Raw genomic sequence first — 18,092 nt, forward strand, 5'->3', positions numbered from 1 at the left:
GAACATGATCACTAGTTTTTGTGTTGTGCATTAGTCCTTCAGGAACTTCAGTATCCTACTGCAATGCGGGAACAAGTTGTTTAAGGTAAAATGTGCAATATTTAGACGATATATTATAATAAGTGTGGGTACATTGAAATTTATTTAATAACAAATTCCCAGTTCATTACAATTGTTTATATTCTAAATTAATACAATATACAGTGGAAGCTTAAATTTTATACTGAATGTCTGCCAAAAATAAAAATTAGTACTTATGTTTTTATTGCAGTGTACAAAAGAGTTCGAAAAAATATAAATGTCGCCCCTAAAATTTTTCTTTAGTGCCATCCATTAATTTCACAATTGGCCTCAATGCTAGCAAAGTATCGTTTACAATAACCTACCAATAGGCTGTTAATACAACCCCCGGGGGTTGTTGCTCCCGGAGATGATGCCGATGATGCAAAGGTTTATCCCTAGGCTCTCCTAGGAAGCTGGCAGAGTACTCTGTGTCAGTCTATCATGACAGATTGATTTCCACGCAGTGCCCCCCTGAACGTCATTGTGGTTAATCCCTGGTGGATTCGTCACGACCTTTAGTATTTCTTTGACTGAATTATTTTTTGTAAGACAATTGAATCCATTTTTTTTCATACATATAACATATTCGAATAATATTTATAAGTTATATGGTTCTGACAAGGATTGCTGTCTGCAGTTAATGCCTACATGCAAAAATCAGCTGACCGTGACTCGTTGCTCCCGAGTAGTTCTAACTGATGGGTCGTCTTGGAATAAAGAGCGGATGCAGTTTGTTGATTGACGCCAATGTATTCTTGTAACAGTGATGTGATAACATCCTCTGGTTTAGATACAATTCATCGTTGTGTGAGGACACCTGAGTTACGACTTATAAATATATCTTTGTTTAATATAACCTTTTTTATCTCTTGTACCATTACATATTCCTTTATGTTTTATCTGTAAGGTCAGGCCTGTTATTTATAAGTCTGACGTATCTGTGTAACTGTGTATGTTTGGAGTTCCGTAGCTCCTAAAGGAATGGACATTATCATACAGTTTTTTTGTCTGATAGCTGTCGTGGTCGAGATGATTCTTACATATAATTTATTCGTTGTTTTTTTTTATTGGAGCTTAATAAAATATTTATTAAAGCAATGTGAGAAGCATAGAGGTTACTTGTACAGTGTATTGGAATATTTTGTTACCTTTTTTAATAAATGCTATCTAATAGCCTAAAAGGAAGTATATAAACAATAAAATAGTTAAAATAGGTACATGTATATATGTATATGTTTTTATAAGATGGAGAATCTATGAGTATATTAATATTTATTTATAGTCTCGGATGCGGGGAAGGAATGTTACAAAACTAGAAATATTTGTATTTTTACTAATATTTTCATGTTCTTTATATAATTTACTAGATTATTTGTCATCTCACAACCGGATATTTGTAAATTTCAATTACTTACTAAGTTATAACATTACGTGCGACGTCCATGTTTACCTTTGCCATAACAACAGAATTAAATTTCAAAACAATACACTCACATACGAATTGCATATGAATACACTTTATTTGGGGTAGCTGTGCGCACATGCATAGATTAGTAAAGAAATGACGTCACGAGTTATTATTTTGTCTGTATGGTATCGATCGCTGTACTGAACCACTTTAATTAGATCCATTGTTACAAATACACTTCCCCTGTGAGTATGTATTGGCAATGAATTATAAAGGGAGAAGAGGTTTAATATAAACTGGTGGTATAGTTGGTAGTTTGTATGTTCTGGTCCACCTATCAGTGTGTCGCCGGCGCACGCCAGACCACCCGTGTCATATCACGATAAAATTTCACTTATCTAGTAAGTGTTAGTTTAACAAAGATAATGTTTGTCCAGGTTGACGTGACAGATATAACTTTATAAATAAGAAGAGCAAACCTTTTACTATTTTATATAATTATATTTGTTTATTTTCAGGTGGCAAAAGTGGACTTTCGGCGAGTTCCAGTCGTTCTACGAGTCCCTTGGGGCAAGGGGTGGTTACCTTCATTCCACGCGCACCGACTTCATCCTCTGGGTACTTACATAATTTTAAGATTCTGTTAAAATTAGGATACAGCAGGAGGTTTTTTGATTTATTTCCGTGGATAGTTGATATATTATTCCGCAAATGGTCGTCAAAGGGATATCTGTTTGGTTATATGGTGACACTGTTATTTATATATTTTTTTATGTTTTTATAATTGTTTGTTGGAAGATTGTACTTTTTATATATTTTGCTAACTTTAGTGACATTTTGTAATTTTGATTGTTATATTTTTTTTATTAATTAGTCATTTACTGTATTTTGATTTTATAGGTCACGGCCAAATTCATCGCTACTTGCACCAGGCAGTAAAATTCCATCCACCCTTCAAACACAACATTCTCAGGCATCTAATAATCAAAATGGAACTCCTACAAAACATTCTATGTTGGATAAATTAAAATTGTTTAATAAAGATAAAATAAGTAGTGAAAAACAACACAGTAAAAGTACAGCAGTCTCTAAACGTACTAGTTCTTCCAGTGGATTTTCTTCTGCAAAAAGTGAAAGATCGGATTCGAGTTTGAGTCTTAATGAATCAAATACGCCAAACACACATATCAAATCTTCAAATTTAGTGGGACCTAAAAGTATAAGGCAACAAAATGAGACATTAATAAAAGACAAGTCTGGTAAAAATGTAAAATCTAAATTAACAAATTCTAAAGTTTCAAAAGAATCTTCAACGAATTTAAATAAAGCTAGTGCAAAAACTAGTAGTACTGAAAAATCAAAAAATAGTCCAAAGCTGCCTTCACGTGATAAAGAATCGAAACTCGCAACTCCTAAATCAATTAGTAATACAAAATTAAATCAAATTGATGACCATACAAGATCTACTAAGTCAAAGATGGTAAAATTGTCAGGAAGTCAAATGAAACTAAGTGAACAAAAATCAGATACATCAGAATGTAAAATTCAAGAATCTACATCCATACAGTCGAAAAATTCAGCGAGTCAACCACAAACGCCCTCTGGAGGACCGAACTTTGGGATGCCAAATCATACTGGAATTCCAAAACCCACAGCCGCTGTAAAAGGAACGTTTAAAATATCTAAAGATGATAGGCATATTATAAATAAGAGTACAAATAGTCAATTAAGCCCTATACAAAGCAATTCTAGTTTAAATTCTACAAACAACGTAAGTGCACTTCCGTTCACTAGAGAACAATCTAATTTAAGTAAAGATGTATCTCAGAAACAAACTTTAGCTGTTTCACCAATGCCGAACCCAGGAAATCCTACTTCTCAAATGTCAGAAAGTTCACATTCGAATTCCACTCATAGTACTACAGGTCAACATTCAAATTCAAGTGATAGTAGTGTAATATACCGTCCTTCGAGTGAATCAGGATCTGAGGTGTCGCGAACTACAAATAATATGCCTAGTAAAAGAATAGATATGAATACTACATACATAAACGAAGTCATCAGTGAAGCTGAGATTTCTGAAAAAGAAGCAGCACAAAAACGTTCAAACACTGTATTGAAACCATCATTTGATCCTAATAAAACTTTGTCAGAAATCAATAAAAGGCTTGAATCTGATAGTAGGTCCAGTACTCCTTCACATTGTCGAGATAATTCTCTTGGAGAAGACGAAAATCCATTGATGAATGTTTTGCCTATGAGACCTTTATTACGAGGTTACAATAGCCACTTAACTCTTCCCATGAGAACTTCTGGTTTAACTCAAAAGAATATACCTGGCTATCCTCACCACGCAAATACAGTTAAGGCTAATTTTGGTCGAGAAAATATGGGTTTACGTGAACGTATGAATTATGGTCCAGGTTTTTCAAATCCTGACTATTGCGATCTAGAAATAGCTTCAGGATATATGTCTGATGGTGATTGTTTAAGAAGAATAAATATAAATGAATTGGACTCTGGACGAAATAATGACATTATGGATGGATATATGTCAGAGGGTGGTGCTTCGCTTTATGGTCGTCGTATTAATTACCAGCAACCATCACAGTTCCAACAGCAGCTTGATGAGAGGTAAGTTATTATTTCTATAACTTATACAATTGTAATATTTATTATTTTAATTATCTTTCGGTTGCCGCATATCATCAGATGGGATTTCAGCTTGTTTACCATTCTATAATCATTATATAAAAAATATAGTTATGATAAAAAAAAAATCCGTATTCAATTTTTATAATGTACTAAACTATTAGGTAATTCTATTAGAGTAAAGATGTAGACTCACACTCCCAAAGCCCCTATAAAACTAAAATTAAAACACTCCCTTATGCATGGCATGAGATTCACGACCAAGAAGGCATTTTACCGGTAATAGATGTACTTTTAGGGTTTTTGTTATATGGACAGGAGGAAATTTATTATAATAATTAAGTACAGATGTTGAATTTTAAATTGTACATTGCTTTACACTTAATACTTTTTCTAAACATATATTATTGAAACTATATTACATGATTAGTATCATAAAATAAAAAAATGTATGGTTACTTGTTGTATTTGTTGATTTATATTAATTTGTATAAATATAATGTAGAAAACGTAAATGTACGTATACTATTGTATACCTATAAATCGATCAAAATCTGTTGCAAATGTTAAGTGTATAGAAATAGCAGAAATATAGCTAGCTCTGTGATTGTAAATATTTACGCGATAAGAAGTATAATTATAGGTAATACATATTTTTTTTAAAGAATCGTTAGGTATTACTGTCCTGCTGCTTACACAAAGCTTACATAATAAGAAATTAAAACCTTCATGTCCATGCTGCGTATACGTAGAATGGACATGAAGATTTTCATTTGTGATAGCTTCGAGCTCACTCATTCCACAAGTGGTCGACACGCCTTCAGCGATATCTAATATTGTGTATACTTGTTTAAACACATGTTATAGCATTGTAGGTTGTGTCCAGTGCCGTATAAATACTGTTGTATATATTTAGTTATCTCAATGTCGTATAAAATTAATCCATTTATACAAATTAGTAATAATAATGTTCGTTTTATTCTATATCTATTGAGAAACGTGTCTAAAAAGACGAGTAATTATTTTCAAATCATATTTCTATATTTTACTTATATATACATTACATGTACCCATCTATATATCTAGCAAGCAGCCTACGTTTGCATTAGGTACCGCCTATAGTAGTGACGTAATGGCACATGTACGTGATTCTTAACACTTACTTGTCGACATTTCCAAACAAACCTTTTGAATGCATCATTTGACAAATGCTCATGAACTACTGGTGTGAACAAAGCTTTTGTTAATATTTGGATTTTGCTTCCTGAGGCGTGCACACAACGACCTCCAAGTGAGGACTCGCACGGCGCACTCACACTCTTGTAACGCTAGGGGTGAGGGCGGGGTGTCCCAAATCGATACTCCTACGTCTCACGCCGCCCCTGCCCCTCTCGACTGCTCCATCCATATCGCCTCGACCCTAACCACCCCCAACAGCTACGTACCATTCGGGACTTTAACGATCTCAGCATAAAATTGGACTTTCACCACAGCGACGTTCAATATCAAACAGTTTTCAATGATACCTATTTATTAACCATTACTATTGCCGTCATGCTTTATTCGTTTTACTACGGTTTTTTAAATAGCTAGTTTCAACCAATTTTATAAGTAAGTTATGTCAGATAATTGATAATAGGCAATAGGAATAGTAGAGGATTGATGAATTTACTCCGTATTTTAACGAGATCAGTATAAGTGATTGTGTAAGCTTTACCCGAGCGGGTGGTATTCGGTAGTATAGTGATTCCACGATGGGTACGGTGCGGCGCAGTGGCGACAGGCAGGGCGGGCGGCCGGCACTCGCCGCCGCGCACTAACGGCGTGCGGGCGCGCCGTACTCGCCGCCCGCGCTCATATACGCACGTGACAAACTTTCCCGATTTCCTCGACGGAAAATGTAAATCTGTTGTTGGCATCGATCGTTCCGTCGCGAGACGCACGCTCGTCGAACCGAGCACGCCGATCACAGCTGGCGCCATGAAGCTGGACCGTACTTAACAAAGGACCGCAAAGAAACGGCCGCTTACATTTCTGATCTTGCAAAGCCATATATTCGGTGTTAGTTTAAGGATTTATTAGTCGATGTAGTGGACCATACGCGTTGTGCCTTCTGTCGCTTATTGTGGTGATCGCGAATAGTTATTGTACACATCGGACAATTGATTTGCTATTATTTTTATAAAAATAACGAGATAATAAGTTTGTGAACTTTAATGTAAGGATCAGTGTTGCCTTGCTACGTGTCTTTGCTTTTCGCGGTAGACTTTATAAGCTTACGGTGCTTTATACATTCAAGTTTTAGAAGACATTGACATTTGTGTTTGTTTCCGCTTTGAAGATGGATTGTATTATTTTGGTAAGATGTTATTTTTTGCATAGTCAATTATTTTTATCATATTAAACTTTTGTTGTCTGTGGAGCAATAACCTTGCAAACATCTGGTTGTTATAGAAGTCAATGTATGGCGATTTTGTCACATGTGGTTACCATTCCTTGGTGTACAAGACAATTTTATTGCAATAATGTCGTTTAAATACATTAATTGAAAAGCTAAGTTTTAGGTTTCTCTCTGTAGATATATTTGTATGTTTAGTCAATAGGATGATGGTTACTGCACGAAACAGTTAACATATTACATCGACATGTGCAGGGTTATATGCAGGGGCGAGATACCCTATACTGTCAGTAAACCATGACTCTCAATTTAAGGAGAATTGTCTATATTATTAAAGATTCAATAGGGGAATTGTTACCCTTTTCAACATACGCACATACGTATATATTATCGTATAAAATACGTATATTTTTAAGTATAGACAAACATTAATTTTATTCTTTTCTTGTATTAAAAATATTTAGGTAAGCAAATGAGAATAAGTTGTAGTAAACCATTGAATTCTAATATACAGCAAATTGTTACAAATATATTGTAAATACATACATAATAACATATATTAAATACAAGCCTACTATACAAGATCAATATGAACAATTATACTCATGAATTGAAATGTTTGTGTCGTGCGAGGAATCAAACCCGCGATCTTCGGAAGTAAGTTGGCGTGCTAGACCACCGTGACCGTCTATCAGTCAATTTTGGAATACATACTAATATCAAAACCATTAGTAATTGCAACTAATATTATTATTACCATCCATCATACTTATAATAAGATGTAATTCAGAATACAAAAATATTTACTGCACAATATTTTTTATGATACTTACGTATAAAATGCTAAGACCTTGTTAAGAAACGATAAGAAAAGTCATAGTTACATATTAAAAAATATATACATATATGTATTATTTGCAGAGCAACGTTATATCTACATAACAAATATAATATATAAAAAAATATTATGCACTTATGACCTTAACAAATTAATATAGTATCTACTATCTATAGCCTATCAAATGTCAATAAACATAATCGCTTGGCACGCGTTATTTCGATGGGCAATACTATTAAACTTTCCCCTAGTTTAAATGATAGTCAACCGACCAAATCGCAATGTATGGCTACTTAGTAATTTAATGTCATTCATTTACATTTTCATATATTTTCTAAAGTGGTAAAAATGTTTATTTTTTTATCGATTTGTACAAGTTTTATGGAGGGTTCTGATCATTATGTGCACAAATAGGCATATGAATCATGTTTCGGGCTATTGAATGGCTGCGTCGCCTTCTGGTCTCTCGATCAATGCAGGCTGATTGGCGATTGCCGATAATCATCGAACCTATTATTGAAAGCCGCTTGAAGTTATAGTGAGTTGCTCTATACACATTCCAATGCTAATTTGTTTTATTACCAAATTCATGTACATATGTTAGACAATTAACAACTAATGCAAACTACTTTTACGTTACCTTTTTAACAGTTCTCGAACGTTCTTTTATTGCTCTCTAATTTTGTGTTCTGTACATTGTTGTTGCCGAGTTTAGCATAATTTTTATTTTTGTTTGCATTGATTGTCTATAATTAGGTATGAATTAATTTCCATCTTGCCAGTTTTAAAAACAGGCTGCATGACATGATATGCCATAATTATATTTTAACAAAAAAACATAAAAGTCCCGACTGTTCTCCAAGATATATTGTTAACTATCGATGTTGTGGTGAACGCAATATTTGACATGCCCAATTTTCGCTGGGTACTTTGGAATGCAGTATAGAATGCAGAATAGAATAGCAGTGGCCACTATACTAGTACTGCTGTCTCTTGAATTATTTTTTTGTTAATATCGGTATTTCCTTCATAGAGTCAGTCTTCAGTTTAGTCAGAAATTAAACTTAACAAACAATTTTCATATAATATAATTTATTAGCTCATGTTGGTAAACACATATTTCTAATCTTCTTTTTTGTCTTGAAATGTCTTCATGTAACAAAAGGTATAACTGCTCCTATAGTCGTTCATTTCACAATATATCATAGTTTTCCCTTACTCTAGTCGTTTTCTTCATTTTAAGGGTCGTCATTGCCTTGCGGAATCACTTTCATTTCCAATTACATCCCCCCATCTGTATTGGTCATTTGCGTAATGGAGTCACCTGCCAGTGACTTAATATCAAATGTCCTAGGTTCAAACTTTGAAATTACAAGAAACTAATTTTACATGTCAGCCTGTGAGTATACTTATCAACTAAGAAGCTACATGCAAAATCTATTTATTAGTATTAAAAACCAAAGTCCCCTACCGCGTCCATCTACATGTATGTGTATGTTTATAGTAATCTAAGCAAATACGGAACGGATTTTAATTTGGTTATAATATTTCAGTAATTTTTTAAGGCTTTGTGTATATTAATAAAAATATCCGAGCTAAGTCGGGACGGGTCGCTAGTAAATAATAAAAAAAACGTCGGTGTAGAGAGCGTTTTCGCATCGATTTATGCCCTAATATTATATAACTTACATACTAACAAAACATACGAGAGTTTAGAGAAATGTTCCCGTAATAGCTCTAATAAAAAGTTACGAGGAAAAGTCTGAAATTTCGAAACATATTTCGTAAACAAGTCTCATTTGAAAAGTTTTAATTACGTATTCAGGTATGGTTGTGGAATGCACTGATATTGCATCCCGCTTTTTGCCGGGTTGAAATTTTAATAAAACCACTTTCGGTATTCACTTAATATAGTCTATTAGGTGTACTTTTTATTCAGTAGATATATCTAACTAATTTATGTAAATATAGTAGGTATACGTAACTTATATAATAACCATAATAGATAGTAATCTATTATGGTCATTTAATAGTTACTTGCATACATTCTATATTACAATATCTCGTAGATATTCTTGTATGTAAAAGAATTTCAAAACTACTAACTTAAATGAATGATGAATGAGCTAGAAACTTGTATGTTGCTCTTTTAAATAAATATTGGTTTAATTATATTTACATTAACAAGGTTTAGGCATGCGACAATCAACATAGAAACCGCTACGCATTTAATATATGTTCAATCAGATAACATTGTCAGTTACTCTGTCTTGATCATGATAGTTTAAATATAATAAGTCTATTATAAAATGTCGAAGAAGCTATCGTTTACTATTGTTGTCGGTAAAGAAGTAAATTCGTGTTGAATACGCCGGTAGAAAGTAAATTTTTTTCGAATTTTGTCGTTTTATTTATTATTTTACGGTCCTTCCTTTTGCACTTTTTAATGTATCTATTACAACTTCCCGCGAAACTTATATTTGTTATGATTGTATTGGTATAAAACATAGAATTTCATTTTTCCATTTACGAATTGTGTAAATAAATAATCATCAAAATATATGCCTGAAGAGAGATCTCTCGACTGATAAAGGCATAGTTCATCATTTTGTAAAAAAAATATGGTGAGCTAGACATGAAAGAATAATGAGGACTGTTCAGTTCATAGATAATGGGATGGTTGAAGTTTCTTCCTTTCAGTGGATCCGTCATCATTAGCGCGCGACTTCGGGCGTCGAGTTTTCATTAAGACGCCAATGTTTTTGCAAAACTGTCGCGTAGAGTCGTAGTTGTAGGTAGAGATTCAGATTAGCGGGCTTTATGAATATGATTCGCGTATATTTGGATGCCGGTGTTGTTAGGGATAGCATAAGAGGGATATAACGTATCCTTTTTGGTGTTTTCGGAATTCTTTATTTACATTAGTAAGTTGGGGCCTTATTATTAATTACATAGGAAATAACATAATCAATATAATAATTCGATTTTTTTAAAACATTACTTGTATTTTTTAGATGTTATTTGTAATTACTTATTTTTTTAAAAATTAATTCGTTTTACTCCTCCAAATATTATACAAGATATAGAATACAGTAATTCTATTTCTATTTTCTAACCAAATACTGATAATAGTACAATGTTTATTTAAAGTTCTTATTTACTCATTAAATATCTAGGTTGTTTAAAATTATTACATTTATTTTATATTACAAAAACTTGTCTAACTATAAATCTGCTAATTAGTTGTAGCAGTTTTTTATACATAAAAATATGTAAATACGAGTATATTTTGAAATTGAATTCGACAAGAATATGTAGATAGTCCAGATATAGTAAAGCTAAGAATATATTTGATAATCTTTATGCGACTGCGTTAAAGTGGGACACTGCAGTGTTACCGCAAAGGCTTGATAGCCAAGTAATCTGTGACTGTTTGCTTAACCTACCACCTACATATAACTTCCTACTGGCTTCATTTTACTAACAGTTTTCATTTCTCCTTGATATACTCGCGTGACTCAAAAGAATGTTCTGTGTATAATCTACTCTAGTGTAGAACATTAAATGTGATGCGATATTGGAAGCTCATCTATATTTTCTTCTATACATATTGTATAATAAATGTAATAATAGATCGCCGTATGTAAAAAAAAGATAGTAAAAAAGAAATATTATTGTAGGACTCTACCAACTTAATAGAAGTCATGTCAATATTTGTTAGACTTTTGTACATTTGTCTGTGCGTGTATGTGCGATAATCTCAGAAACTAGGTTTTCTCTATGATGTCGTGGTATTCTTATTTAATTTTATTCCAGTCGGTTGCAAACAAATATGGGTCGTTGTTATAACGTAAATCTATCGTCATTTATGAATGTAGTTCTACCCGAAAAGAAATGAGAAACTGTGCCTTCACCCTTTTAAATGCCAATGTACACAATTATACGTCCCTTACTAAATCAGGTATTTCTAATAGAATGTAGTACTATCTAAGTACCATCATTGTTTATAGAGATAATGATAATTCTTAATTAAAATAAGTAAATATATTCTTATCAAAGGAAGCAAAACCATAGCGACCTCTTTACATTACTAAAAATAGCCGGGTGCTAATTTAACATAAAGGAATCATTGATCTCAGTTTGTAATAAGGAGTGATTAATGATCGAAATGAATACACCCATTCTTATACAGTATTAAGTCTGAATTATTACATATCTTGTTATAATTAGATAGATATTGAGAACGCACTTGTTTATTTGTAATACAAAAATGTTATCTTTTGTTTATTGTTAGTTCATATATCGAGTTTGATATATTGCTGTGAGGTTAATCATTTAGAAGAGTAGAGTGCAGTTTTATTATTCGTGTAAGGTAAACAATTTATTAATAACTCGGGTCGTTATGGTTGAATTCTGATAAATAATAATATAGTAGCTACATAATATTTACATTTGTGAAGAATAATTACATATTGTGAGCTCTAAATATATAACTTTTTTAAGTAGTTGATACCTGTTTAATTTATTGTATCTACTTTATTTATAACGTTGTTATTAATTATTATAAATGATTATCCTGTAAGAGTTGCTATAGTATGTATGTGTTGCCCGTAGTATTCGTTTTGAAGGCTTCGGTTGTCTAACTGTTTAGTACACCGCTTTATTTCGAATGCATGGGTTCGATTCTGACCACAGATAAACATTAGTATTCATGAGTATTATTATTTGTATTGATATGGATGTTTACTATGACTATTCTGTATGAATTTACAAAAAATAATATATAATTTTTTCTATCATTTGTTTAGTAGTCATAACACAAGGTCTGCTTAACTTGTCTCTAGATGGCTATATTTTAATTGTCTAAGCTTGTTATAATAAGACATTATAGTTATCTAGCCAAGCTGTGCACGAAGTCATATATGTGAGTCTCACTCTAACTATCTTACTTAATTCAGTTGTCAAGCAGCTTGCTTTGTAAGATATGTTTCGGTTTAAGGGCAGTCAAATTATAGGATAAGAAGGTTAAAGACATGTTCGGAATGGCAACACATTTGTTTTTTTTATACGCTATGGCAAACAAGCATACTGCTTATCTGCTGGTAAACAGTTATTGTAGCCTATAGACGCCTGACACACCAGGGGTGTCACATGCGCGTTTCCGACCCTTCAGAAAACTTGACTTACTTAATACTTGAAAAACCCCACGCTGTAGGAATATAAAATATGTCAGTGAAGTTAAAGATTATGAAGGTATGATATTTTAGTTTTCCGAAATGGTATCGTAAAAGTGGTGCCACAGGCTTTAAGTGTGTAAATGTAAATTGGACTCCAGTCTCCGCAATTAGCCTCTCATTTGGGCCGTTGTGTGTGTAGAGCCTAACTACTAAAGTAACCAGCCAAGTTTCTCCGGCTTTAAGTGTAATGATGATATATATAGACAAATACCACTTCGACTATGATTATGTGGCCTGTCAGCTCGTTTGCCATTCCGAATACATAAAAAATATAAGGAAAAATATTATACTTCAGTTTAATTAAACATGACGTTAATTCCTGTTGTGTATGGTGGTATTTGTTGTCCTTTTCGTTTCTTATTATGTTACCAAATAAGTTAATTATATAATAAATATAGGATTCTAAATTTAATCATCAAAGCAGCAAATATTGGATCCACAAATCCCAAAATGTAGGTCAGATTACAGCGACATGTTGCACGGCGGCGGCGTGTGGAACGCTCTATGAACAATCACCAATTGAATGCCTTTGTTCGATCAGCTCGAGCTTTAAGAGCATATGTTCAATCTGCTTTGATCCCATTTAGCCATCGTATCATAGATATTGGTATCACCATAATTGTCTTTTGTATTATTATAAGAGTCAAAAATGAAATAAAAATGGATTCCATAATGTCATAAAAAGGTATTTAATGTTATATTAAGTAGAAACATAGCAAATTGTTTTCTTATGTAATTTAATTGACTAATTAGCTGAAGGTACTCGGTGAAAAGTGGCAAAACTTGCAACAACTTACAAAGAAGGTATTTTGCAGTACGTATGACTTTGTACAATGTCTACATCTAGTAAATTTAATTTATTTTGTGCTCATATGTATTGCCTATATAATCATGACTTGGATTTTATCTATTGTATTATTAGATTTATGAATATAATCTGACTGAGATTATTTAAGGTTACCTTATGGTTCACATATGTAGAAATGTACATGCATACAGGATACATACCATACATTACAGGCATAGTAGTTCTTACAACGCTGGTGGTAAAAACTTCTATATTTCTATATTTGTGGTTATCAATATGGGGCAATCATGCGTCACGTGCCAGACTAGTAATATATAAAATTGCTTACCTACATCAAAGAGCTTAAAACCTTTGCGAGAGTAAACAAATAAGGATCGATAGAACCTCCTCTCGTTGTTGCCCGTATAATAAGGTAATATTTTGTCGGTTTAGTTGAAGGCTAAAAAATACTACCTATTGAAGGGGAAGTATTCCAATTTGATTCTTTAGAAAATAATAAAACCGCGTACATAATTGGGTGGTTCGAGCATTTGCTCCAGCAAATGAGGCGGCGCTTGCCGGCAACGCTAAACAAACTTAAGCTGAAAATAATGTTCCATGTTAATCGTTAAACTTTAGTTAGATCACGCAAAGGTCGTTTCGCGAGGCTATACTATATATAATAATAATAATATTTAACAGATTAGAAAGTTATAAGCTGGGTAGCTTGTTATTAGAGAAATGATGTGGGTAACGTTTTTGCCCACTACATTCTCGGAGTTAATATTAAATTGTTAATTCCTGACAGTAAGAGAGAAGTTTCTTGAATTAATATCTACGTAGCCCTACGAGTAACTTTATTTGACCTTATAGCTACATCACGCCAATAGCTAATTATAAGAAGCTTGATAGGGTAAACTTTTTTATGTAACGAGAATGGCAAACAAACTGACGACCCACCTGGTGGTTAATAGAAACTTACGAGTATATACGAGTACAAGAAGAGCTTCACAGACTAACGTCATCATGTGACACCCGTGATATTATACGTGTGTTGCTATTCCGAAGGACTAAGGCAATAATAATAACCCCAGATAATTTACCCAGCGCCATCTAATCTCAAGTTAATCAGAGCTTGTGTTATGGGTACTAGACAAATGATATAAATACGTAGATATTTTTTTGTAAATGTGTATATATATAGAAAACACTCAGACCAATACAAACACTTATATTCATGAAAATGATTGTATCGTGCGATGAACCGAATCCCCTACCAATGGAAGTAAACCAGTATACTAAACTGCTACACTATAGATGCCATGAGATGTCATACCGTTATGTACGTTAATCTTACACCCTTCAACTGAAACACATTTTACAAAGCGAGCTTGGCAACTGATATAGGTTAGACTGAGGTTTCCAAAGGTACGCAATTAATTACGTAATTTTTACGATTTTAGTATCTGTGTATATTTAGGAAAAATAAAATATTCCCATTTTTATTACAATATATAATTTAAGCATATTATTTTAATACCTAAAATTTCCACAGACGTACAGGTCGCAATAGAAGCATGGAGGGCGGCAGTGGCGTTGTATACAGAGTAGTGGGTCGCACGAGGAGTAAGGCTGACTGCGGCCAGCAGACAGAACGGCAACCACCAACGCCTCGCCAGGACACCACTTGGAAGAAGTACACCGACTCGCCAGGGGTGGGGACTCCGCCATTGGTATTCATTCGCAGTATTACAGAGCATAGCGCCAATAAATTGGACCCGTACATTTCGTGATGTCGAAATAGCTCTTTAGTATCGTCGAATTAGATGTGTATATATTATACAGAGTGGAAGCTTGAGCACTAGATCTAACTGTTGGAAACTGCAAATTGTAATTAACAATAAAATGTGTATATGAAAAAAAAATTGTTACCGTCTGCGCCAAACGCCACTAAAAGAATTTAAACGGTAATACCGACACTATGTCTATATATGATGATTCAATACAACGCAATGACTAAAACTTTCCTGAATGAGCGCAGGCTGAAAAGTTTACACTCTGTATATTTTCTACTGTGTAGCTTTTATATATTTTAGTAATGTAATCAATTACACTATATTTAGCATATATTGCAGACAGTAGGTAGTTTCTTAATTCTTATTTCTATGTAAAACTAGTGACTTAGCTATGCTTGTTATTTTCAAATATTTAAATGGACGTATAAGTAGGTTTCAGTTGATTAGGGTTACATCAGTAAGAGCAAAGGAAACATATATTAGATATATTTGTTAGCAAATGTTACCTAATTAGCACAGATAACATAATATTACATATTAATAGTATATATCATGATTGTAGAATCAACCGGCTCAGGCTCCGCCAAGTCCTTCGCATGGGCGTAAAGGGGAGAGGCGCACTGGTCACCATTCTCCGCAGCATCACAAGAGGGAGAAGCTTACAGCAGCCCAGCAGTTGGGCATCGCGCCGCATCCACAGGTAGACAAATTTCAAAATTACCGATTACATACGAGTATTATATTATACGGATAATCGTTTAGAAATAATCTACTGTCTTGCAGCATCTTCGTTTGCTTTTTACAATCTATTAATAAGATAAGATCCGTTCAGCCGTTTAGTCGTAAAATAGACACTTTCGCAATTATATTATTAAAATCTCTTACCCGAGACTTTGAAAAGATAACAATCACTCAGATCGACACTCTTGAATATATAATGTACGTACATATTTATAATATGTATACATACATACATACATATATTTGTAAATTAAATAATATTTTTCAGTATCCAACAACGTCAGCATCTAGTCAACACTCAAGAGGTGCCGCTGCTCAGGTGAGTTCTCCATTTTACACGCGTATTTCCTTTCTGGTATACTAAGTTGTCAATATGGAAAAGACCTTGTAAACTGCACGACGGATTCTGAGTTCCAGATAAAAAAAAGTTTACTTTCACTTTATAAAATTGATTTATTATCATTAATATTTTATTTTATTCTTATAACAGTAGTTCAGTTGATACAAAAAGTAGAGTAAAGTATATGCACCAACATATGATGAAAGCTTCCATTACATCTTTTTAGTTCAGAGTTAATTAAAATATACGCGCATAAATTATTTTTGCAGCTTCAGTCCCCCGGTGGTAGTTCATCTCGTCCTTCGAGTATCTCAAGCGGAGGAAATGGTAGCAGTTGTTCCTCGAGCAAAGCCAAAGTGCCCCAAAACTTCGGATACGTGAAGAGGCAGAACGGAGTCCAACAACCGGCGCCGCAGGCGAATGGTCCACCACAGCATGGACACAGTAAGTAAAATCTTTCAACTAGACAATATTATGACATTAACGTATCAAATACTATAGACCCTTAACATACTTGGTAATACATCAAGGTAAATTTTAGATGTAATCCTTTAACGTCTCATTGAATTTTAAAATTTCATTTACTAATATTCGTAACGTATATTCAAAATGTGTATACGCTGCTATATTGAAAAATCACAGATACAGCTTAATTGTTTTAAATAGTCAAATAAATGTAGTCGTTCCAAAGTGCTTTATAATAGACGGCATCCACATTTATAAGAATAAAACCAATATTAAAAATAAGTATTGGTGTTAGTGCTTGCATAATTTTATAAAACAATTGTTTTTTTTCTATGAGACTATCTTACGTGCGGAAAAACCAACCCTACAGACAGTTATGGCAATAAATCTTTATCTAATCTAACCTTCAAAATTAATATATACAAACAATTTCTTACGAATATGCCGTGCAAAAACTAACATGAATTCTTTCTAAAAACGCAAGCCTACTTAGATACCTACGATCGGGAATTGATTTTCATTTATATAGATTAGGTAAAGGTACAACCCACACAGTCAATGCTTACATATATATCATTTCTCATTCTGTTACAAAAAACGATGACTCATATGAACTAAGCAGTATGGGCTGCGCCCTTCGCCTGTCTATTTATATAATATTAAGAAATAAAAATTGCGAAATTGGCGGCAATTCAATACGTACATTTAGCATTAAGCATATGAAGAAGTTTAAGTTTTAGTCTACGACTAGGCTGTCCGGTCTAAGGATCTTTGCATGTTCCATCACTGAAAAGGAGATAGACGAATATGGGAAAAAAAAATTAGCATTAAGCATTTCATTTCAAGTGGTCTGATGGACATATTTATAATAATTAAATATAGTGTTACGTTTATAGAACCTACAAGTACCTAGTTGTTAATAATTTTTAAATCTTTTAATTGAAAATTTAGTCTTATTATAGCAATAGTGTATTTTTAAAATTACATAAATAACAGGATGTTTGCCTTATGAATTGTGTTTTGCAATGTATTGTTTACATGTCCCCCTATACTATCTGCTTACAAATTAAATGCTCTTAAAAATTGTTTTCCAATTATAGGTGGACGAACGGCCCAAGTATCTGCAGTTCCCAGAACGAAAGTAAAAGTGTCGGGAGGTACGCAAACATGCACGCAAGACCTTCAAATTCATAGTGAGTTGCTTTTCATATTAGTACAATTGAATTCTAATCAAAACCAACGAACGTTAAAATAGTTAGTAAAAAACAAAACTGCATCCAGCATTTCATACAAATAATCAGGAACTGCAATATTATTTTCTTTATGCTCGCTAGAATGTGCGCGGGAAAGCCATCTCGAACCTTTCC

General features: G+C 33.2%; 1 protein-coding gene across 5 annotated transcripts in view; it reads left to right on the top strand.

Annotated features, from left to right (window-relative positions):
- Positions 1 to 18,092, top strand: part of LOC131844583 (protein sickie) — a 161,985-nt gene that overhangs the window by 95,337 nt on the left and 48,556 nt on the right. For 4 of the 5 annotated variants that reach the window (XM_059193496.1, XM_059193497.1, XM_059193500.1 and 1 more), the window contains 7 exons: positions 1,990 to 2,089; positions 2,372 to 4,105; positions 14,939 to 15,116; positions 15,742 to 15,879; positions 16,189 to 16,239; positions 16,530 to 16,704; positions 17,826 to 17,918. In XM_059193496.1, the coding sequence (XP_059049479.1) occupies positions 1,990 to 2,089; positions 2,372 to 4,105; positions 14,939 to 15,116; positions 15,742 to 15,879; positions 16,189 to 16,239; positions 16,530 to 16,704; positions 17,826 to 17,918 (2,469 nt within the window). The remainder of the gene's footprint in view (positions 1 to 1,989; positions 2,090 to 2,371; positions 4,106 to 14,938; positions 15,117 to 15,741; positions 15,880 to 16,188; positions 16,240 to 16,529; positions 16,705 to 17,825; positions 17,919 to 18,092) is intronic. The other variant, XM_059193499.1, reaches the window with a different exon arrangement.

Source organism: Achroia grisella, unplaced genomic scaffold, assembly GCF_030625045.1.
Source record: "Achroia grisella isolate CSIRO2021 unplaced genomic scaffold, CSIRO_AGI_Agris_v1 utg402, whole genome shotgun sequence".
Taxonomy (NCBI): domain Eukaryota; kingdom Metazoa; phylum Arthropoda; class Insecta; order Lepidoptera; family Pyralidae; genus Achroia; species Achroia grisella.